Here is a 23,221-nt window from a genome sequence, read left to right as displayed (position 1 = left end):
GGGGGAGAAGAGATGCACCCAAGGCACGAGGATCTGCAGCCATGCAAGGCTCCAGGGTTTCGCCTCACTCGTTTTCTCTCCTGAACAGTGAGTAACAGAATCGGGGGAGGAGGGAGGAAATGATTAATTGCATGAAACCTGCACCCTCCCAAAGCAAAAATACAGTCTTTGCGCACTGCACCCCATGCAGCTGAATTAGAGGAGAAAGTTTGGGGGTGGGTGGGTGGGTCAGAGACTCTCTCCTTCCCCTCCAACCCATGCAATGAGTTTGGATAAAGGATTCTCCTCCCCAGCCCCTGTCTGTGGCCTGCCTGCCTCTCGCAGGTAAAGTGAACTTGTCTGGGCACTGACCAAGGCTCCTCTGGTTCCTCCCCACCCCCCTTTCCTGCTTTTCGTTGACATTTGTCTGCCATTCCTTCAAGAAGTGGAAGTGCAAAATCGCCCTCCCACCCCACCTCGTCAGCATGAAGAGGTGCACATCGGATGAGCTGCAGCAGCCGGAGGAGGACTGTGTTGGGGCTGAAGATGCCCCCAACCTGGCTGCCATGGATGCGAAACCTGGGGATTGTGCTTCTGCTCTGTCAGATTCGGGCACGGCTGTTAATCCAAACCCTGCTCCCCATCCTGTTCCCCGGAGCAAGCCTCCTGATTTAAAGGTAAGCCTCCCAGCTGGTATTACAAAGGGAGTTGGGTTTTTCCTGTATGCAACTGGAACCAGAATTCCATTCAGTGATTCTTATGTGGCTTATTATTGACATGGGAACTTGACTTTCTACTTTAATAGTTATGATTGACATGACAGCAGTATTTTCTTCAAGGTCTCCCAGATTGTACCCACAGATATGTGTGTATTGGTATTTTAGGTGTTTATAAGCCTGTTCACCAAAACTTTGATTATTAAAAAAAATAAAAGGGGAGCTTGATATTGGGTTCAGCTTTGTGGAGATTATGCGATTTGCTGAGCAACGGTACTGGATAAAAATCCTCTGGAAGGGTTTGCCACAGACTGGATAGTGCTTGCAAGAGACAGGATGGTGCAGTGGGTAGAGCACTGGGCTAGGTCTCCCGAGACCTGGAGTCTCTTCCTAGCTCTGCCACTGCTGTGGTGAGTGACCCTAGCTACACCACTTTACTTTTCCGTGCCTCTGTTTTCCCTTCTGTAAAATGGGGAGATTGGGAGTTGCCTCTGCTGTAAAGCACTTTGCAACCTACAGCTGATAAGTGCTGTATAATAAGAGCTAGGTATTATCGTTACTAGAGGATAAGTTCTTTAAGCTCTCATATGCAGTTGTCTTAGCATAAGGGGGCCTTGGTTTTGATTGTGGGTGCTATAGGTGATGGTAAGGCTGTGGTTTATGGGACATGAAGAGCAAAGGGATAAGTGTTGTGAGTTTATAAATTGATGTTAGTCTTCTTTTAAGAGTCAGGTCTGAACAGTCCTACACCAGCTTCTGATTTAAAGGGGGTTATACTGATGTCATGGAGATCAGAATCTGGCTTTGTGCCAAACATAGTCAGAAGCTGTGGCTTATGTAGGCCTTTCTTGAAGGATGAGGGAACGTGGTAGGGCCTTTGTTCTGCAGAAGAACTCAGCAGATCACATTAAATAAAACCCATAGCAGCAGGTACTGCAGAGCTAAACTAGAGAAACACACATCTTATCTGCTTTGATTAAAGGGCAGCTGCAGTTAGAACAGTGACTAGGTAAAAAGTGCCCCCTTCTCACTCCCCAGAGGTGTTCAGGTCACACTTACATACTGACACCAATAGGTTTTTACTAGCACTGCAAAGCTGGTACAGCTCTGGGAGAGAGAGAGAGAGAGATGGGATCTGTTTTGCCTTGCACATCACCATTGGAGCTGCTGGCTAATCACTTCCGATTTGTCACTGGCAGTGATGCAAGAAGCAGAAAGGGCACTGCTGGAGGTCCCAGGTGGAGTTTACAGCCTGACATTTAGCCAAGTCCCCCTTTGATTTGAAACATGAGCAGTACTGATCAGTAGTCATTGAAAAAGGGGGATAAATAGGAAATCTGACTGTCAGAATATTAGCCTCTGCAAAAATAAAGTAACTGCACTTCAAAAATCTCCATGCACTACTGTACATTTCACTGCATCTAAACCATGTTCTCATCTCTAGGTTGATAAAGTAAGGCATTCATCAGAATACTTAACTTATAGTGCTTTTCATTGATCAGTTTCAATGTGCTTTACAAAGGTGTGCCAGTAGCTGCAAATGGGGAAACTGAGACCCAGAATGCCAGGGGCTCAGTTTGTGTAAATCATTGTTTCATTGGCTTATTATGAGAGCTACACTGAATTATACCTGCTGATGATCTGGCCCAGAGAGTTTAAACAACTTGACCAAGTTCACACAGTGAACCATGAATGGTACCTAGGTATCATGGCTTCCAGTCCAGGGCTTCATCCATATGCGCCAATGTCTGCCAGTTACCCAAAGGCAGATGTGAAATGGAAATGTCCATTAGGTTGTTTAATGTTCATTGTTACACATGCTCATTCTTGGAGTTGTGGAGCTCTCTGCTGTTGGCTCTTTTCAGCTGCTGTTGTGCTTTAGGAGTTACTGAAATGACCTGCACCTGTCACTGCTGCCCTATAAACAGCAATGAATGAAGCTGTTAAGAGCTATGTGTAAGACAGATGACCAGAGCCCCCAGTGGTATGCTTTTAGAAGCATGTTCACCTGGCATGCAGCTTCACTCACCCTGAGCACTTCCAAAGTAGCACTTGCTGGCTGACTCCTTTGATGGACACTTGGTCTTCTGCTCATGTGGCAATTTGAGCAGCTCCATACACGCTTGAGCCAACTGCTCAGCTGTTCTGATTGTGCCTGCAGTGAATGGTGTTCATGCTGTAGGGCCAAAGGTGGGGTCAGAAAAATGTGAGGAGAGAAGGCAACATAGGAGGAGGGACGAGGGAAACAGAGCAGAGGCTGAAGTGGGTGGGAGGACCCCCCCTAAAGAGAGGAAGGGGGAAAAAGCAGGCAAGAGAGGAGGGGGTGGAGAATAGTTATGGGGAGGTAACAGGGAGAGACAGCAGGGCAAGCTGCCCCACACCATCCCCTGCTAAAAGAACAGGAGTACTTGTGGCACCTTAGAGACTAACAAATCCCCTGCTAGTTCATCTCATCCTGAACCGGAGCAGCCACTTATAAGGGCTGGGAGGGGAGATCAATCTCAATGGCTTATTTAGCCCTTGGCTCCTGTATTGAGACTGCCGGCTATGCTACTTATGGTGGCTTTGTGCTGTGGACTGAGACCCATCCCTCCAAATAATCTCAGAGGATACTGATCAGATGTTAACTTTTGGTCACCAGTGGCTTATGCTGCATTTGTGCTGGCAACCTGGAAACAAAAGGCTCCCTTCTGTTCTCACTAGTCCCCTTACTTCTCTGGTCCCCCTCACTGAAAATGCATGGCAGATTTCTTTTACAAGTATTAATCCAGTTCTTTTGGAATGAGCAAGCTTCTCATGACCAAAAAAAAAAGTCCTGGCAAGAAGCAGAGCAGATGTGGGACACAATTCTGCTTAAAATTATGTTGGGTGGTAGATATTTCTGAGCTCTGCAGCAAAAAGGCTGAATCCATACAATACTGCAAAAGAAAGCATCCAGGTCTTTTACTATAAGAGACAGTAGGCTGGGTGTTCTGTGGGGGGGATGCATCATAAAGGCATTTTACTCCTTAGATCTCATTCCTGCCTTTCTCTAGGCAGCTATGATCCGAGTATATTCTCTCTTTTTCCCCCCCCCATAATTGGATGAATTTGATGGCCACAGAAACCAGGGGCTGAATGTTTAAATCAGCCAGGGTTTTGATCTAAAATCATCACCACCTCAATCTTCATGGTCCCTTTCTCTCCCCTTGGGTTTGACCTTGGAAGTTAAGAGCAGCTGGGAAGCTGAAGGCTTCATCCTGAGTTGCACTCCTCTCCTTGGGCCTGATCGCAAGCCCGTGGAAGTCAGTGGAAGCTCATTGACTTCAGCGAGCTCTAGAACAGGCCTCTTTTGCACTGCTCCCATGTGCGAAGGGAGCAGGAAGCAGCCAGATCCCCGCTGCTCATTCCCACGCTGCTGCAGGGGAGTTCTGCAGAGCCAGTGTAGACAGCTCTGGCACCACACCCCATCCTGGGGCCAGGGGAACGGCCAGCACAGTGTACTCTATGGCAGTCTCCAGCTGGTGGGGAGTCCTTTGGAAGCCTTTGCCAGCTGGCATAGATTAGAGCAGTCCCTGAGCTGGACATCGCTGAGATTTGGGCTTGAAGCTGACAGTGCCTGGGTGCAACTCCCAAGGGAATCAGAGGCAGCTCCCTGGCTGTAATGGAGGAGACAGTTTGGGCCTAGAGTGAGATCAGGATCAGATCCCTTGCAAACAGAGTCTGATCCAAAGCACATTGGAGTCAATGGAAAGACTTACAGTGGCTTCTGTGGGCATTGGCTCAGGTCTGTGGAGCCAAACTCAGTTGGAACCTAGACTTTACTCAGGAAAAATGCTCATGGGGGCCAAACCCTGAACTCTTTACTCAGCTTTTACTCTTGCTCTTTTATTCCTTATTCATGTGGGTCTGTGTTTTTGGCACCTACCAGGAGTCCCCCTCTTCCACATCCCCCTCCTAGAGAACCTTTCAAGGCCCCCCATTGCAGTTCCAGCTAGAGATGATGGATGCTCCTGACCCATGGGTTGCCCAGAGAGGGAGATAAGACACGTTTCCTTCCACCCCCCACAAAAGCCATCACCCCCATGTATGTTGGAATTCACTCCCTTGCATCAGCCATTTACATGCATTTTTTGGTTTCAAAGCACACCATGAAGGTAAGTTAAGTCCCCACCAGTTACCTGAATGTCCCTGCGGTCAAATAGCCTGAACAGAAGCACTTTAGTCACTGGAATAGTCTGATTTAATCAAATGCTGCTTGGCTCAAGGCACAGATTTTATATGGAGATATGCCTCTCTCAGAACTGGAAGGAACCCCAAAAGATCATGGAGTCCAGCCTCCTGCCTTCACTAGCAGGACCAAGTACTGATTTTGCCCCAGAGCCTGAAGCAGCCCCCTCAAGGATTGAACTCAACCCCAGGTTTAGCAGGCCAATGCTGAAACCACTGAGATATCCCTCCCTCCAATCTTTCCAGTTCCCTCTGCCTCTCACGCACACAGAGGGGATTGTGCCGCATGACTCCGGCTAATGTCAACTACCGTTTCAAAAGCGTGGGGGTGTGAGTAGGTTCTCTATAACAATTCACACTGCTCAGAGGCAAGAACTCCAGGCAGTTAGTTAATAATGATGACGTTTATAATGATGACGTTTTCCTTCCATATCATGTTTCAACCAAGGATCTCAAATCACTTTACAAGTGTTAATAATTCATGCTCACATAGCTTGGGGAGGTATGTCTGAATGATGATGATCATCATTTCCCATTTTACAGATTGGGACACTGAGACAGGAAGTGTCCTGCCTAAAGTCACACAGCAAGTCAGGAATAGAACACCGGGGTCCTGACTCTAAGTTCCCTGCTATAAGCAACTGACCACACTCTAAATCAGTTGAAGTCTTGCTCATTGGGGGTGGGGAGGCATGGAATAGATTAACAGGGTGGCACACAAGTTCATTTCACAAGTCTGGTACATCTGGAGGTTCTGGGTTCAAATGTGAATTACATCACAAATGATGTGTGAGTGGTCTCAGCCTAATGCAAAAGTACCTTGCACTTGTGGGGCTGCAGTCTCTGTATGGGGAAGCCCTGTTTTCCTTTCCTTGCTCAGGATGGTGTTGCATTGACAGACTAGCAATTGGAGGAAGCTTGTACAGTGCTTCTCCATATCACCCTCTCGCTTTCATGGGCATTAACATTTCCAGGCTTTCATTGTTAAAGGCCTCTCTGAGGCTTGCTGGCAAAATGTATCTACATGCCTTATCTAGGAGGAAGCCCCAGGTTAACTGAACCTTCCACAGGATTCCAGATCTCTTGGGCTCATCAGCGTGCCCTTGTTCCTTCATGTTCTCCTTTCATGCATCCTACCTCACACAAGATGAAATTCACCCCTGTGCAGTGAGCGGTCACCAAAACCTGTGCCACTAGAATCCCACTTGAGCCTTCCAGAGAGAGCCAGGGGGATGGTGCACAGGTCTTGGGCTGCACAGGGGAAAATTTCACCCACATGGTCAGGTTTAGAACCGTGAATCCCATTTACACATTATTCCCCCTGCTACTGCTCACTTTGAATGTCCCTTGTAGTGCAGGAACTCACCCTTGTCCATTAATAACATTCCATTGAAGCCAACAGTGTTCTGGATAGGTCTAGTACATTCAACAAGAGAGGCTGCATTCAGCCACACAACCAGGGCAATTGACCTGCTTAACCTAGGACAACAAAAATACAGGTGTGTTGCTGTCCTCGGGCCTCTGTGCTGGCAACAGTGCTTCGCGCCAGGTGCATTCAGCCTAAACATACCTACAACATTCATCAGCATCCAAGCAGTTAAGCCGGCCTTGCTTTCACCTCTCAGCGAGGAAAAAAATTCTCTTCATTTCTTTGGAGTCTGTTCAGAAAACAAATAGGTGACAGGAAAGGGTAAAATGCTTGTGGGTTGAGAGGAATTGCATTTCTTACCATACAGACCTAGCTGTTTTAATGCACAGGGCAGGAGATGAGGGCATGGCCAAAGTCTTAGTTTCTTTGCAGCCCTTCTTCAAATTTCACTCCAAGTTTGGAGTTTCAGCAGGGTCACAGCATTATTGAAAAATAATTACAGGTGCCAAAGATTCTATTTTATATAGATTCTTATAGTGCACTCATCACAGGAGTATCAGCACCTTCCAGTAATGCACTGACCAATGTGATTTACATCTGTCACGTTTGTTCTCTCATCCTCTTCCTGGGGGAGAAGCGTGCATACAGGAATGTCTTGTTTTGGATAATATATGTGTATACACCTATTGCTAGATATTATTGTTTAAGTCACTGCCATCTTATTTTTCATATGAATGTGGTGCAGGTGAAAGGGAGCAGACGGCCGAGCACTGGCACCTGTCTTTCCAAAGGATAGGCAGGGCATAGGCAGCAGCAATATCCAGGGCCGACAAGAGGGGGGGGGAAGCCTGTACAAATTATCAGGGCCTGGTGGTCCAGAAGGGGGCCCGGCTTCCCCCCCTCGTCGGCCCTGTTTAGCTAGTCCGCCCTTGCTGGGGGGCCCCCAAAAAATTTTTCACCGGGGCCTGAACCTGCTCTCGGCGGCCCTGGCAATATCTAATCAAGTTTCCATGTGGAAACATTGCCACTGTGCCCAATTGGTCATTGACATTTTGGAAGAGATCAGTGGTTGTGTTGGGGTTACCCATCCTCCAACTGAAACCTGCAGGAGGGAAGCAATTGAGCAACCAGCAGACGCTCAGAGACCATTCGAAGGATTTAATGGGGCCTGTTTGATTTTCCACTAGAGTTGCTAGCTATTCCTATATTAGCCTGGTCCCTGACCTCTCAGGGTTAGAGGTGAGTTGATTGTCCATGGACACGCAATCTGAAACGGTCTTAAAGAATTAAGTCTTCTATTTGGGATGATATTTGCCCCTGTGCGAGCACCAGCGTCTATATACCATTGAAGTCCCAACTGGGACAGGAGAGCAGCATGGCTCAATGGATAGATCACAGGTCTAGGAGTCAGAAAACCTGCATTCTGTTCCCAGCTCTGCCACAGATGTGATGTGGGAACCTGGACAAGTCCCATCCCCTCTTTGTACCTCAGTTTCCCTCACAACTTGTGTCTTTCTGTTTAGCTCTTTGGAAAAGGAAGCGTCTCTCACGCTGTGTCTTTACAGTGCCTAGCACTTTGGGGCCCCAATTTTGATTTTATTAAAGTAATAAAGTGGGACTTACGTGGTGTATGAAGACTGTGCTTTCGGCCACTGCAGCAGATCTTGAGTGAGAGATTTAAATATACAAAGGAATACACAAGCAGGAGGTTTGGATGACTGATAAGATATCTGAACTCCCAGCAGTCCCTTAGTAGTTACAAAATTCCTGCTTCTTCATTTGTGTTTGATACACATTGATAAAACCAATTGTTAAAATGTTAAGTAGCTAACAGGAGAATAGGCTGAATCACTATTTTTAATCCAGTACTGTTTTCAAATAAGGCAAAAACCTTTGATTTAACCCTGCCAAAGCTAGAAACAATTCAGGCCCGATTCTCCTGTTGTATGCACACTAGTGTAAACCAGGAGTAACTCCTGTGAAGTCAATAGAATCAAGTGAGAGGAGAATCAAGGCCTTTGTATTGAAAAAAGCCCAAAGCATGATTGCTAGATCTTTGAAACCCAAGAGATTTGTACATTAGTTACTTTTTGAAACAGTGGATTTTTGTTTTTTAAACCAAACAGATTGCCATGGATTTTTTGGCCTTGATTCATAGATATTTTGGATGATATTCCTTTTAGCAAACTATATTAAACTTTAGCATGAAGCCCTCAGAATCTTAATCCCTTTATGAAACAAAATGACTAAAGTCACCATAGTCTATAAACATTTATGATGGAGATTTTCAAAGGAGATTTGGCCACCCATGGTCTCAGCCTATGTTGCTAACTTTTTAAGGGCTTTTGTTTTTGTTTGTTAAATTGGCTTATTCCGCTTTCTCGGCTAGCCATCTGTAAAGTTAAGTTTTGAAAAACAAAGCTGTTTTCTCTGACATTTGAGCACCAACCATTTCCCAACCTACTGCTAAACAAGAATCTAGTAAACAATTTTGGTGTTATTTTCTATTCCTTTCAGATTAAAGTATATAGGGCCAAACCTTCAAGTCCTTACTGAGGCAGAACTCACTGGAAACAAGTGGAAGTTTTAACCGAGTAAAAACCAAACAAGGACTCAAATCTTTGACTCACGTGTATTTAAAAGCCAATTTTATTTTTTTTTAAACCACACTTATTTTGGTCAATTTCCTTGTAGATTCCTTTACTTTTACAAGACTTCAATGTAGCACTGAATCTGCCCCATCCAACACAACAATACCATGATCCTGACTTTCTCTGCATGCAGATCTCCTTTAAATTCCCTTGAGCATCCTGCGTGTAAAGCCCCTTGAAAATTTGGGATGATGTAATCACCAGGATGAATTTTTTTTTTTTAGGACAAGTTTTAGGCCAAAATGATTTGTTATGCTTAGAACCTACAGGGGACATGGGGGGGGGGGGGGGGAGGGGGAAAAGAGAACCACCACCCAGACACCACACAGGCCAGAATTGAAGTCCTGCCTCATTGAAATAAATGGTAAAAAACTCCCATTGACCTCAATGATAGAGGATTTCACTCCACATACATACCTGATGTAAACTAGTTTAACTCCGTTATCTTTATAGCTATGCCAGTGTATATCAGTGGAAGATATGGGCCTTGTGTATCCAGTGGAAACACTGATATATAACCTGAACTCATAGATGCTGTCAAAGTAATCCTTCTTTTATTATCTCCCTCCTTCCTCACCTCCTTTTATTTTCTTTGTTACTTTTAAAGCATGCAAATTGGTCATTTCTTTTCCCAGAGAGCTTCTAAAGGGCAAACAAAGAATCTAAATCTACATTCTATCCTGATGGTAAAAATCTGTGGGTTTATGGTTATTATCTAATGCTGTCTCCGTTTCCATAGAGACTCTAAATAGAATAAACTTTAGATCACGATTTCCTGAAGTAGAGAAACAGCACAGCGGATTCGTTACATTTTTCTCAGATAGAACCTAGGGGATATAATCTGCATTGTGACTGGATAATGAGGGGATTAGAGTTTTTGTCCTATGGTGTAATTGTAGTGGCTAGTGATGTTGTATCAAAGTGCTCTAGTTATCACCCTGGTTCCTTGTAAATATCAGAAGCAGAACCATAATGGACTTAGACACTGGTTTATAAACAGGTTCTTTTTTTGAGGGGGTGGAGTTCTTTTTTTGGCCATCCATGAAATATTGCAGTCATCTGCAAGTTCCTGTAGGATTTGTATTGCAAACACAGCTGCCTTTCCAGAATTCAGTGGCTTTTCTGGTTGACCATTTTGGCTAAAAGCAGCTCTTAGTTCTGAGCCCCCATCACATCTTCTCTTCAGGCAGGAGAAAATGTGAGTGTAGGCAAAAGTGATACATCAGCAGTCTTGGAGCAAAATCCTGGCCTCTCTGAAGTAACTAGTAAGATTCCCATTGCCTCCATAGGGTAAGGATTTCAATCCTGCAGCCTGAAGTGCTCAAACTAATCACAAAGCAGGGATAGCACAGGTAGTGATGCAGAAGGCTTCCCTCACATTGTCCTGCCAACAAGCCTCAGGTCTGAATTGATATGGAGATGCTGCCCTGAGGGAAGAGAGGATATCTAGCTACCATAGCTCATTCAGCCCCCTGCCAATGAGAATGGTGGGTTGTGAGATGGGGTCATCTGTCCTACCAGGAGCTGGACTGAAACCCACCAAGCCCATTTCACAGAGGCCTCTGAGTAGCCATCCAATGGCAGCAACCTTCAATCACCAGCTGGATATGAATTGGTGATGTGGAGGTTGAAGGCAATCAGCCAAATCCTGATCTCACTTAATAGGTACAAGTCTGGGCATTACATTGACTATTGGAGTCACTCTGGCTTTATACTGGTGTAACCAGGGAGTTTTCTACACCTGAAAATTAGTCCAGAATAAGGTAGGATGTGAATTTGCAAGCAGATTCTAAATCCACTTTGTGGAACGAGAGTGCCTTATTCCAAATTAATAAGAGCATCCACACATGCAGTTAATTGGGAATAGCTATTCTGGAATAGCTCCCCTTGTAGAGCAACTTCAAGATCAGAATCTGGCCTGCTATATCCCATTACCAGTTCTTTTCTGTAGCCATTGCTAATGTTCAAGCAATGCATGACCAAACTGATACATCATGCAGAAAGCTTGTTTTTTTGTTTGTTTTTATAATCCACACATAGTGGCCACCCAGCTAATGTCAGAAACTGAGCACCTGTTTAAATCCCTGTAGTCTCTGGGCATGAATAAATGGGTGCACCATACCAGAAGAATGTCTTGGAGCAATTTTGAGCATAGTGTGATGAGCCTTTTGCAGTGTCCAGGTCACCTCATCCACCTGGACCACAAGCTACAGTTTAATCCTTCTAGGCATAGGCAATTGCAGTCTGCCTTTCCAGAAGAAAGTGGAAGATCACATTGGCAGAACTCCAGCCGTTTAATTTCTGGAGCATGTTGATCAGGACAGGTGGTGCGTTGTCATGCATTGGCAGTGAAGTTAAAAAAAACAACACCCTACTAGTAACCATAGTTTTTCTAGCTAAAGGTTGGGCTTTTTTATTTTTATATTCTTTTCCTTTATGTTGCAATCATACAGTGAAGATTGCAGGGATTGCATGAATTTTTCAGAGAAAATTGTTAGCTGAGCTTACTTATTTTTGGGCCAGTTCCTGAGGTCCTTCCTTTGTTTTCACTCAGTCCCTTACCTGGGGAAAACTCGCATTGGCTTTTACTGGAGTTAGTTGAGTAAGCAAGAAGTAAAAAATAAAGGCCAGATACTCTTATTCTTAGTGGGTAATGCTTTATTCCACAAGTATTCCCATTGACTTCAGTGGAGCTACTCACAGCGTAAGGTCCTGTTCAAGGGGGGAAAATCCTCCACTGGTATAAATTGTCATAGCTCCATTGACTTCAGTGGGGCTAGGACAATTTACACCAGTGGAGGATCTGCCCTGAAATGAATAAAGGTATCACAAATAAGCACCTCCAGGGGTGGCTGATTGCCTTCAACAACAGTTTTGCCTGAGGAAGGCCTGCAGGAGTTGGTCTGTAATTTATAACATATCCTGCCTTGCAATGGGCGTGGAGGAGTGGTAGCTGAGTTTTCTTCTGCAAGCTTAGCCATGGTGTGACAAGATTCTGCCTGAAAAGTGGGTTTCCCAGCTGGGCTCCAGGAGGGGTAAATTAAATCCTAATCCTGCAGTCCTGACATTGCATCCTTGTGCCTGCACAGATGATCTTTGATTTCACTAGCACTCTGTAGGGACACAGGGGTTCTCCTGTGCAGAGCGGAGAGCAGGATCAGGGCCTTAGCTGGTAACCCTTCCAAAGGTTCTGTAGAGAAACCTCACATATGTGTTTGATCATCAGAAATCACTAGGATGAACAGCCTGATTCATGTTCTTGGGGCTTGTATTAAGAATAAGAATCTTCACAGGGCTGTGAGAAATTTTCACATTGACTAAGATTTAGCTTTTTTTAAAAAAAAGCTATTCCTGTATATCCCAAACTGTTCTTCCCTTACAATGGAGTAGATTCTCTTCTCCACTTCTTGGCTAAAATACAGCCAAGTGGCCAAACTTTCCTCACCGCAATACCTATGAAACAGCCATGAAATCAGTGAATTTGCATAGGTGAAACTGGAGAATTAGTGCCTAAGTCTTTGGAAGGGGCATTTAACAAGGCTGCTTACTGAGTAGTCCCTCAGTCAGAATTCCCTTTTCATCAGCCTCCCTCTCCAGGGCCCCTTACAGACCTCCCCCCCCCCCCAACCTCTTATAAGTCCTACAACCCTCTACTTGGGGCTGGTTTAGTGATCACAAACAGTTGAAAACATTTCCACCAATAAAGTCCAACACTGAAAACTAATGGATCACATTTACCTCCAGCTCTACACTGAGCTCTTCTTCCACAGCCTGTTCTTCACAGGATCACAGCTCATCACTGTCTCTCCCTGAAACTTGACCTTATGGCTCTAACTATCTCCTCTTGCCAGAGAAGGCAGACTATATACTGCCTTCCTCCAGTACACTCCTCCTAATTGGCTGGAAGGGAGGGGAGCCCTGCCCCAGCCTTCATTACAAGGCTGCTGATCCCAAGCCCTTAAAGGAACAGTGTGCCGTTTTCCCCCCAGAACCACTTCCTCTCTTCCACTACCAGACCATTTCCCAGGCCTTTGTTCATTTCAGCTCACTGGAATGGGGCCTTCAGGGCACCTCTACTCTGAAAGGGCCAGTGTATCTCGCTACAGGCAGTATGCACAAACCTAGGGTGGGAACCTTGGTGGGGCTTTACAGCGCAGCCACTGTCTTATACATTGAGCGGAAATAAGCCACGGCCTTATACCTGAGTGTAGGGCTGGGATCTCGGGACTGTGGAGTTCTAATCCCAGCTCTGATTCTTATGCCTCTGTTGCCTCGGGAGAGCCAGGTAGCCTTTCTCCATCTTGCTTGTCCTTCCTGTGAAATGGGATTAATGATTTAGAGATGCGCACTGAGGCTTACTTAGAAGTTCATAAGGCACCGGGTAAGTGCCAGCTGTTAGTATTACTGAGCACTGAACCACCTTGACTAGTCTTTGGTGCACTCCAGCTCTAGTGAAAGTGCAGGAACAGATGTTTTGTAGAGCCACAGGGCTGTGATGCTAACAAGAAGTGAACGTCATATGGGAGCCATTCACAGCTGAGCGGAGTGGAGCAGCGACTCACCGTGTGTCCTTGTCATCTTTATAGAGAGATGCCAGATTGTTTCTGGCCTCTCTTCTTCCATAACCTTGCCTCATCTTGAATCGTAACTGGCTCCTTTCTATGAGAGCAAAGCCCACTGAATGGTTGTGCACTTGCCGTGCCACAACGCTGCCCTCCCTGACTATTGGTGCTGTTACATAAGTGGATAGGGGCTATCAGTCTAGCAGGGCCAATATCCTGCCTCCCATGGTGGCCAATGCATAGTGCTTCAAAGGAAGGAGAATCCCGCTGCCCAGAATGCCTGTTGTGCAATGCTGTGTCTGGTAGCTAGAGGAGTAAACTCCTCCCTGACCCCTGCAAGGTGTATCAAAGCTAGGTTTGACTTAAATGTCTGCAACCTGAACTGGTCTGGAGGTTTGGCAATAGCAGCACTTTGTGCTGCTGTTCACAGGACTCTGGCATGTTCTTCTCACAGGCCTGCAGAACTTAGCACCTATTATCTGGAAAGAGCAAGCAGAGATAAGCAACAGGACCTCCACAGGATAGTGCAAATGAGGGAGGCAGTGGTAACGTTCTGCTAAAAGGAGGCGTTCAGGGGTGCAGTGGGGAACTGGATGAAAGGAAAGGCACTAACATTAGGATCTGGTTGGTTTTGCCTCCCAGGATGGGGAGAAGAGGTATCCTTATTGAAATGCAAGGAGGGCAGAGAAGACTTGCAAAAATACAGGGTGTCAAGGCTCCTTTCCCACTCTGAACTTTAGGGTACAGATGTGTGGGCCTGCATGAAAACTTCTAAACTTAAGTACCAGCTTAGATCTGGTCCGCTGCCACCACTCCCAATGGGCTAACTCCCTTCCCTGGGTAGCCTTGAGAGACTCTTTCACCAACTCCCTGGTGAACACAAATCCAACCCCTTGGATCTTAAAACAAGGAGAAATTAACCATCCTCCGGGCTCCTTTCTCCCACCAACTCCTGGTGGATCTAGATCCAATCCCCTTGGATCTAAAAACAAGGAAAAATCAATCAGGTTATTAAAAAAGGCTTTTAATTAAAGAAAAAGGTCAACATCATCTCTGTAAAATCAGGATGGAAAATAACTTTACAGGGTAATCAAACTTAAAGAGCCCAGAGGACCCTCCTCTAGCCTTAGGTTCAAAGTTACAGCAAACAGAGGTAAACACCCCAGCAAAAGGTAATTTACAAGTTGAGAAAACAAAGATAAAACTATCACGCCTTGCCTGGCTATACTTACAAGTTTGAAATATGAGAGACTTGTTCAGAAAGATTTGGAGAGCATGGATTGATGTCTGGTCCCTCTTAGTCCCAAGAGTGAACTCCCACCAAAACAAAGAGCACAAACAAAAGCCTCCCCCCACCAAGATTTGAAAGTATCTTGTCCCCTTATTGGTCCTTTGGGTCAGGTGTCAGCCAGGTTACCTGAGCTTCTTAACCCTTTACAGGTAAAAGGGTTTTGGAGTCTCTGGCCAGGAGGGATTTTATAGTATTGTACAGAGGAGGGCTGTTACCCTTCCCTTTATAGTTATGACACGGGGCTTGGGGAAACTGACATGCAAAAGAAAAACCTGTGTGGGCAGAACACAGACCTGAGAATGCCGAGTTACAGGTGCCACACCAGCCTTCATTCACGTTGTTGTGCCTGCGTGCTGCAAGGAGCTGCTGTCAGCAGCATGAAATCTTTCTAAAGCACATGCTGAAGTGTCCGGGTACAACACAGTCCCAGCCTTCTGAAAGCCCTCCAGCCATGCAGGGAGGCAGTGTCTTCTTTTACATGATCCCAGTGTTATTTAGTGGATTTCACTGAAGCTGCGCCACTTTACACCAGTAGACAATTTGGCCCCAGGGCTGTAATGACATGAAAGAGTATTTTTCATCTGTCATTCCATCACCGTACTATTTAGCTGCTGTATATGGATTATTAAGAGCAGGGACATACAATCCAGGGTACAATAATAATGGTTTGTGTGCTTTGTTTTCTTTCCTCTGTCACAGAAAATACAGCAGCTGTCAGAAGGCTCCATGTTTGGCCATGGCCTGAAGCACCTTTTCCACAGTCGCCGCAGGTCGCGGGAACGGGAGCACCAGAACTCCCAGGACTCTCTGTCGCAGCACTACGGGATGTCTGACCATGACTCCCCTGATGAGAAGGAACGCTCGCCAGAGATGCACCGTGTCTCCTACGCCATGTCCCTCCACGACCTTCCTGTACGCCCCACTGCCTTCAACAGGGTGCTGCAGCAGATCCGCTCCCGCCCATCCATCAAGAGAGGGAGCAGCTTGCACAGCGGCAACCGCCGGAGCAAAAGCAGCTCCCTTGATCCCCAGAAAGGCAGCCCCCATCTGGTCCGGAAGGCTCCCCAGGATAGCAGCCTCACAGCCATACTGCATCAGCACCAGGGCCGGCCAAGGTCTTCATCTGCCACAGACACCGCCATCTTGCTGGCTGAAAGTGGGGCTGTGTACCTCCTCCCGGAGGAGTCGGAGTGCCTCGCCGACAAGGTAGGCTAACCGTGGAAAGACTTAAGCCTGGCAGTGCCTGGCCCACTCCCCGCGAGAAATCAAATGAGGCCCGCAGAGTTCTGCCATGCTGTGGCCCCATCTTTAATACAGAGGCCAGTCCCAGTGTGCAATGGTGTTTATTGATCCAAGTAGCCAGACTGTTGCTGCTGCTACCTGCCGTATCCATGGGCAGTACCTCCACGTTAAAGATGCAGGAGCTGCCGTCTGCTCCATTTTAAGCAAATTAGGTGCGTTCCTTAAGCTCCAGGCAGATTGCCAATGTGACTCTCATTGTTTTGGGCATTAATGCTAGGAAATAAGAGATTGTCTGATGGCTGCAACTGTCAGCGTCTCCATAGGATTAAACCCTGTAGCACCCTTAATAGGCCCTATTTTTGATGTGGTGGTTGCGCATTGTTCAGAAGGTGAACTAGGGGATTGTTAGAGTCTGCTCCAGAGAGGACATGGGGCCCAAGAGCCTATAGCATGAAGAGTATAGAATGATGGGATCCTGTCTGGGGTATCCGGCATCCTGTAGAGAGGTACTCAGCCTGTGCTGCTCCCTGCATGTACCGTGTCTGACCCTGTCGCGCCATTGCTTGCTTTGTGGGGAGTGTGGGGATCATTTCACAGACGCCCCCCCCCCCCCCCCCCCCCCCCACAGAAGCTGTGTCCGGATGTGGGTAGTTTCTGGTCTCCCCGGCTGCTGCCCTTGGAGTTGCTATTTTTGGAAAGCCCCTTCATGAAGCATAGTTGCCAGTCGTCCCTTCAGACGGTGATTTCAGGCACGGGAATTCCCAGGGAACTTTGTAGCCAGGAGGCGCTTGATCCAATTCCTCCTGCTGTTAACCAGCCCTGAGTCAATGCAGCAGGACCTGGGGATGGTGTCTGTGGGTGGGAGGGAGCCAGGAGGGAAAATGCACGAGTCCTGCAGTCACACGGAGGACGTCAGAATAAAAGTAAACAGATTGGGTGGGAAGGAATGTGCTTGTCTTCTCCGCGCCCCTCCCCCAATGGTTGCAGCTTATCTGCAGAAGCATGCCCAGGTCGATGTATTATCCAGAAAGCCTGATGCACCATAACCAGCCGCTTCTCATAGCTCACATAGTGGCCACTCAGCTAATGTCAGACTGTGGGCTCCTGCTTAATCCCTGTAGTCTCTGGGCGGGAATCTTTTAGCTCATAAAGAGAACATCATCTGCTCAATAACTTCTCCTCCTCCTCCTCGGGTTCGCCTCAATGCCTATTTTTAACTCATAACTCATCTCCCCTTTGCAGTCATTTTGATTTAATGAACTCATCAGCCGGCTTGTTGGGCAGTCATGGTCTTATTTGGCTGGGTGTTTCGTTACACGACACCGTTCTGCTCTGAGTTACTGCTGTGCGAACCTCTTCGGGGAGTGCATGGGTGTAACTGAGACAGGCTTTGGCTCCAGATCGACAGCCTTATGCCTGCAGGCTGATTCAGAGAGGCAAAATTCATAGATTCCAAGGCCAGAAGGGACCACTGTGATCATCTAGTCTGCCCCCCTGTGTAACCCAGGCCAGAGAACTGCCCCAAAGTAATCCCTAGAGCAGACCGTTCAGAAGAGCCTCCAATTTGATGTAAAAATTGTCAGTGATGGAAACTCCACCATGACCGTTGGTAAATTTTTCCAGGGGCTATTTACTGTCACCTTTAAAAATGTACGCCTTATATCCAGTCTGATAGCTTCAACCCAAGCCCTGATTCTCAGATTGCCCTGCCACTCATGGCCCCTGGGTGCCAGGAATGGGATTCTGCTTCACAGGGTTTTTCAAGTACGCTTCAGAGAGATCTGGCAGCATATAGGGCTTGATTCTGCACCTTCAAAACCCAGAATTGAAGGCTCAAGCACCTTGCAGGATTGGACCCTTGGGGGATTGGGTCTTAAGCAGCCTCCATATCAGGTGGACGCTAATAGGCAGAGATTTTATTTCTTTCTGTCTGAGATATTCCTAGGGGGGGTCTATCATCCTGAGATCTAACCTGGCACCAAAATACCAGTCATGGGTGCACTACAAATGCTTAGCTAGATAGAGTGAACCTTATCAGCTGCACACCCAGATGTGCTGAAGGGATGTCCTTGTGATTGGCTGTTGGAAATCAGGTTTGCTGATGTAAATGCCCCTCAGGTGGAGAGTGTCGTCAGGCCATTAGTGCCTCTGGAGCAGGGAGAGAAGAGTCTGAGGTAGGTTTGTACACTCCCCTGAGATAGATTCTAATCCTGCTCCCAATAGCTCCGGTGGGAAGAGGTTCAAGTCTTATGTACAACTCTCCTTCCGTCCCCCAGAGCAATGAGGTGAATAGTTCAGACGGTGCCTAGTTGACATACCAGATCCTGCTCTCATAGCCCACTGCCTCCCCCTTTCCTCCCGTCAACAGCTTCAAAGTGCACACGTTTGACAGAGCCCTGCTGAAAAGTAGAGCACCCCAAGCACCTTTGGAAAGAGGATGCCTTTCCTCCTAGGAAGAAGCTGCTGTAATTATCCCAGTCCGTGAGATGAATTTTAATGCTAGCTAGCAGCTCACCCTAACCAAACAAGCCTGCTGGTTTTGGTGGCTGCCGGCTGTTTCGGCATGTCTCTGGGTGAAATGAAGGTGAGGAATGTGCCATTGCATATTCCCAGGAAGGGGATTTGTGGGAGAGAGAAGGGGATCTTGCGGAGAGCTGTATAAATCCTGCATAAGGACTTTAGCAGCTTTTAAGAACCAAACTGCTACGAGAACAATGGACTGCGTGGTCGTTTCACCCAAGGAGTGCCACGTCACTTGACTGCTAAGCCATCTGTCCCCATGGCTTTTTCTAACACGCTGCCCGTTGTTCCGTGATTAAATTTTCCCATAAAGTAGCTGCAGCAGGGAGGGGAGCAGAGTCAAAGATACAGTTATTTACCATAGGATTGTAAATGGAGAATGCCTGTCAAAGCATCCAGCCCATTCCCCTCCAGTAGGAGGAAATACCCTCATGATAGAGGAGAAGAATTAAACAGCTGCGATGACAGGTTATAGCCCAATGATTAAGAACGGTATGGACTATGGAGTAGAGCACTGGACTGGGAGTCAGAAGACTGGGGCACTATTCCCTGCTCCGCCTGTGACCTGGGCAGTCACGTTACCACTCTGTGCCTCAGTTTCCCCTCCTATCTCTTGTCTCTTTAGGTTGTAAACTCATTGCAGTGGGACTCTGTCTTGCTCTTTGTGTTTGCAGTGCCCTGTACCATAATAAAACCTAGCTCTTACATAGTGCTTTTCATCCGTAGGTCATAAATTGGGCTATCCTTATAGTTAGAAAGTGTTTCCCAATAACTAACCTAAATCACCCCCACTGCAGATTAAGCCCGTTACTTCTTGTCCTACCTTCAGTGGCCGTGGAGAACAGTTGTTCACCATCCTCTTCGTAACAGCCCTTAACATATTTGAAGAGTGTTATCAGGTTCCCCCCTCAGTCTTCTTTGCTCAAGACTAAACATATCCAGGTTTTTTTAACCTTTCCTCATAGGTCAGATTTTCTAAACCTATCATCATTTTTGTCTCTCCTCTGGACTTTCTCCAGTTTGTCCACATATTCCGTAAAGCGTGGTGCCCAGAACTGAACACAATATTCCAGCTGAGGCCTCACCAGTGGGGAATAGAGCAGGACAGATACCTCCTGTGTCTTTCGTATGACACCCCTGCTAATACACCAAGAAGAAGAATAACCATTTTACCAAGTACATTACACGGTTGACTCGTGTTCAAGTTGTGATCCACGATAAGTCCCAGATCCTTTTCAGCAATCCTACTGCCTAACCAGCTAGTCCCGTTTTGATATTGTGCTTTTGATTTTTCCTTCCTCCGGGCAGTACTTTGCACTTCATTTTATTGAATTTCTTCTTGTTGATTTCAGACCAATTCTTCAATTTGTCGAGGTTGTTTTAAATTCTAATCCTGTCCTCCAAAGTGCTTGCAACTTCTCCCAGCCTGGTGTCATCCACAGATTTTATAAGCATACTCTTCCCTCCATTATCCAACTAATTAATGAACATTTTGAATAGTACTGGACTCAGGACATATGCTGGACCCCATTATATACATCCTCCCGGTTTGAGATAACTATTCTTTCAGTACGATCTTTCAGCCATTTTTGCACCCACCTTATGGTAATTTCATCCACACCACATTGCTCTAGTTTGCTTATGAGGATGTCATGTTGCGACTGCGTTAAAATCAGAATCTACCGCTTCTCCCCTTGCCACTAGGCCAGTAACCCTGTCAAAGAAGGAAATTTGGTTGGTTTGGCCCTGTTTGTTCTTGACAAATCCATGGATCCTCACTCCCATTCTTGAGCTCTAACTACTAGAAATACATTCCTCGCAGAGCTGACAACAGAACCCAGGAATCCTGGCTCCTAATCTTCTGTGTTAACCACTAAACCACACTGTCTCCCACACTAAGGTATAAGATCCAGGAATCCTGACTCCTGTTCCCTGCTCTAACTACCAGACTTCACATCCTCTCCAGAATTGGGAACAAAACCTGGAAGTCCTGACACCTGCATCTAATCTTCACTTTCCCTCTCTCTCACTGTAAACAAACAGCTGTGTCTGCCTGGAGCAGAAAACCTGGAGAGCCGCTGGCTCTTGCTACAGTGAGTCCGAGCTTGGAAAGACATCAAGGATGCCAGCTTGTTTATTTGCCTGGAAGGGATTGGGATAAGCAAGGGCTGCATTTATAGCCAATTGTTTTAAAGATGAAATTCTGGGTCCCAGAAAGAGAGAGAGCTCTGGTTTTTTTTTTGTTATTATAGCAGGACCCAGAGACCTCAATCAGGATTGGGGCTGCACTATGCTGGGCACTGTACCAAAAATCTCTGTCCCAAGGAACTTACTTATCATGAGAATACTTCCTACTGGAAAAATTAGCGTTTGGCAGGAGAGATGTGAGGAGATGCATTGGAACCTCTGCCACTCCACTCTGTGCCCCCACAAGCATCCAGGAGGTATGGAGGGAAAGGGGAAATGGACCACGTTCCATCCCAGCAGCCAGCTGTGCAGGGGAGGAGTGGAAAGTGCTATAGGGCCAGCTGATGATCATTTCCATTTCTCTGTTGTGTCACTTCCTTCAGATCCATTTCATCATTAGCCCTTATTGTGTCATTAGTTTTTTTATTATTTTCTTTCTTTCTTTCATTATTAGTTGTTTGTTATTACGATGCAGCCAGCGTGGCATGAGCTACCGAGTGGGGTGCACGGTTAATAAAATCAATCCAGCGACCCCCCAAGACCTTACATCCTTGGATTTGCAAAAAGGCCTTGATCCTGGAAGTCCTAGCACCAGGCTCAGGAGGGCGTGCAGGGTGCTGGTTGTGCTCCCAGGCATGCGTGAGCAGAGGCTGTGTAAGGTTGTGTGCTGTGTGTAGCACAGTGCATTGAGCATGCCCACCCTTGCATGCCCACTTTCTTACTTGGCAGAGTGCAGGTTTAAAAAGGGAGCGTGGACCTGGGTGTGTCTCAGGAGGCTTGGGCTCAAGTGGGACCCATATCCTGCTTAGTGGGCGCCAAGCTCCATGCTCCTATCTCAGGCTTCCTCCTGCTCCTGTGGTAGCATCTCATAAATGCAAGATCCAGGTCCCCCACACTCCCCTGGCCTGTTCAGCACAGTGCATGGAGTATTCCCTGCCTACATGGTACAGGATCAAGCACACAGGGTAAGGGGTTGAGTCTCCTATCTCCAGACCTCAGGCACCTGTTAGCCGAGATTTCCTGAAGGCTTTCATCCTGGATCAGCAAAAAACACAGCCAACAGGAATATGCAGACAGGGTAAGTGGTTGCAAATTGGGACTGTCCAAAGTGATTTTTAAATTGCTTTGCACGTAGCTAATAGAGAGGATGATATTTCCAGCTAGCATTTAGCCGTCTTAATTATGAAACAGTGCAGATTAACACAGCTGCACAGCACTCTGAGGACAAAGTGCAGCCCGTGAGGGAAGTGACACATGCTTGTTAGTTGGGAGCAGCTTTCAGCTCTGTTGCCTCTGAGTGACCGGGAGGAGAAGATGAGTTTCTTGTTCACTTCATTCTCAGGCGCAGTTGCCCAGTGCACAAGATTGTCACTCTGGGAGCCGTGGTTCAAAGCGGATTCAGGATCTCTCGTGTAATGATTTTGGTGGTCTCAGCTGCACACTCGGCAGACGTGACTGAAATGCCACTCGCTCACACAGCAGCATCACCAACCCCGAAACTCACTAGTCTGGCCCTCAAAAATCAGGAACATGGCTTAAAAATAATATAGTTTGGGTTCTTTTGATTTGCCTTCTGCGTTTTGAGCCTTTAGGGTTCCTATGTTCAAGCTTTTCTCCACAATCATGAGGGCTGGAAACTTATTTTTGCTTTAGATGAAAGCTGAGATTCTCACGGGATAACATGACTCCAGGAGCTGGGACTTTAAGAAAAAGACCAAATATTGCAAGACTCGTAATAAATCACAAGAGTTAGCAACACTGTTTGGCCTCAGGAACAGTCGGGAACTAGAATAGCAGCCCTGGGTTGAGATACTTGGGTAGAACTGTATATGTGAATAGGCTGGGGGCAGAACTAGAGGAAGAAAAGATGGTCAGGATTGGAGTGAATTGGCAGAGCTGTGGGGGGTGGTCCAGGATTCAAAAAGCAGGCTGCTGCTAGGCAGAGGTGAGTTGAGCGTCCCAGAAGAGTAGGAATGGCTGCAGATCTGGACTGAAGTGTGTGGACACTAGAGATGAGGTGGTGGAGAGGCCTGGAATAGCAAGCGGGTGAGGGGGATGGTGATACAGGTCTGGATTCAGGTGTATCGGGTAGGTGGCAAATCTGGGCTGAGGTGCTTTAGGGTTCCGGGCGGCTAGACTAGCAAGGATTGCTGTATGCGAGGATGGAGTTCTGGGGATGAGCTAGTAGGGGTGCTGCAGGTCAGGCTCCAGGTGCACTGGCTGAGCGGTGGGGTGGGGCGGGACAGGGCTGGAGTGGCAGGGTGAATGTGCATTAGGCTCAGTGTGAGTCATTTGCACTCTGCCTAGCTCTATGCAGAATGGTCCTTGTCTTACAGCAAGCAACAAAATTTACACAATCCACAATTTCACAACAAGGAATAAAAAAAGGTCATTACAACAGATCCTTGCACTCCCATCAGTAATGGCCTGGCAGGGCCCCAAAGAGGAAAAACTAGTTCCCTGGCCCCAATCCTCAGTGTTTTGTTCATTTTCAT

General features: G+C 46.8%; 1 protein-coding gene across 2 annotated transcripts in view; it reads left to right on the top strand.

Moving 5' to 3' along the window:
• Nucleotides 1–23,221, top strand: part of TMCC2 (transmembrane and coiled-coil domain family 2) — a 76,884-nt gene continuing 53,663 nt past the window's right edge. Inside the window, exons 1-3 of one of the 2 annotated variants that reach the window (XM_034767182.1) lie at nucleotides 1–87; nucleotides 423–656; nucleotides 15,477–15,983. In XM_034767182.1, the coding sequence (XP_034623073.1) occupies nucleotides 465–656; nucleotides 15,477–15,983 (699 nt within the window). In that variant the 5' untranslated portion in view covers nucleotides 1–87; nucleotides 423–464. Of the gene's footprint in view, nucleotides 88–382; nucleotides 657–15,476; nucleotides 15,984–23,221 lie in introns of those variants that run through there. The other variant, XM_034767183.1, reaches the window with a different exon arrangement.

The sequence above is a fragment of the Trachemys scripta genome, chromosome 4, assembly GCF_013100865.1.
Source record: "Trachemys scripta elegans isolate TJP31775 chromosome 4, CAS_Tse_1.0, whole genome shotgun sequence".
Classification (NCBI taxonomy): Eukaryota; Metazoa; Chordata; order Testudines; family Emydidae; genus Trachemys; species Trachemys scripta.
Note: the sequence above shows the minus strand (reverse complement) of the source record. Positions and strands in the feature narration are given on the sequence as shown.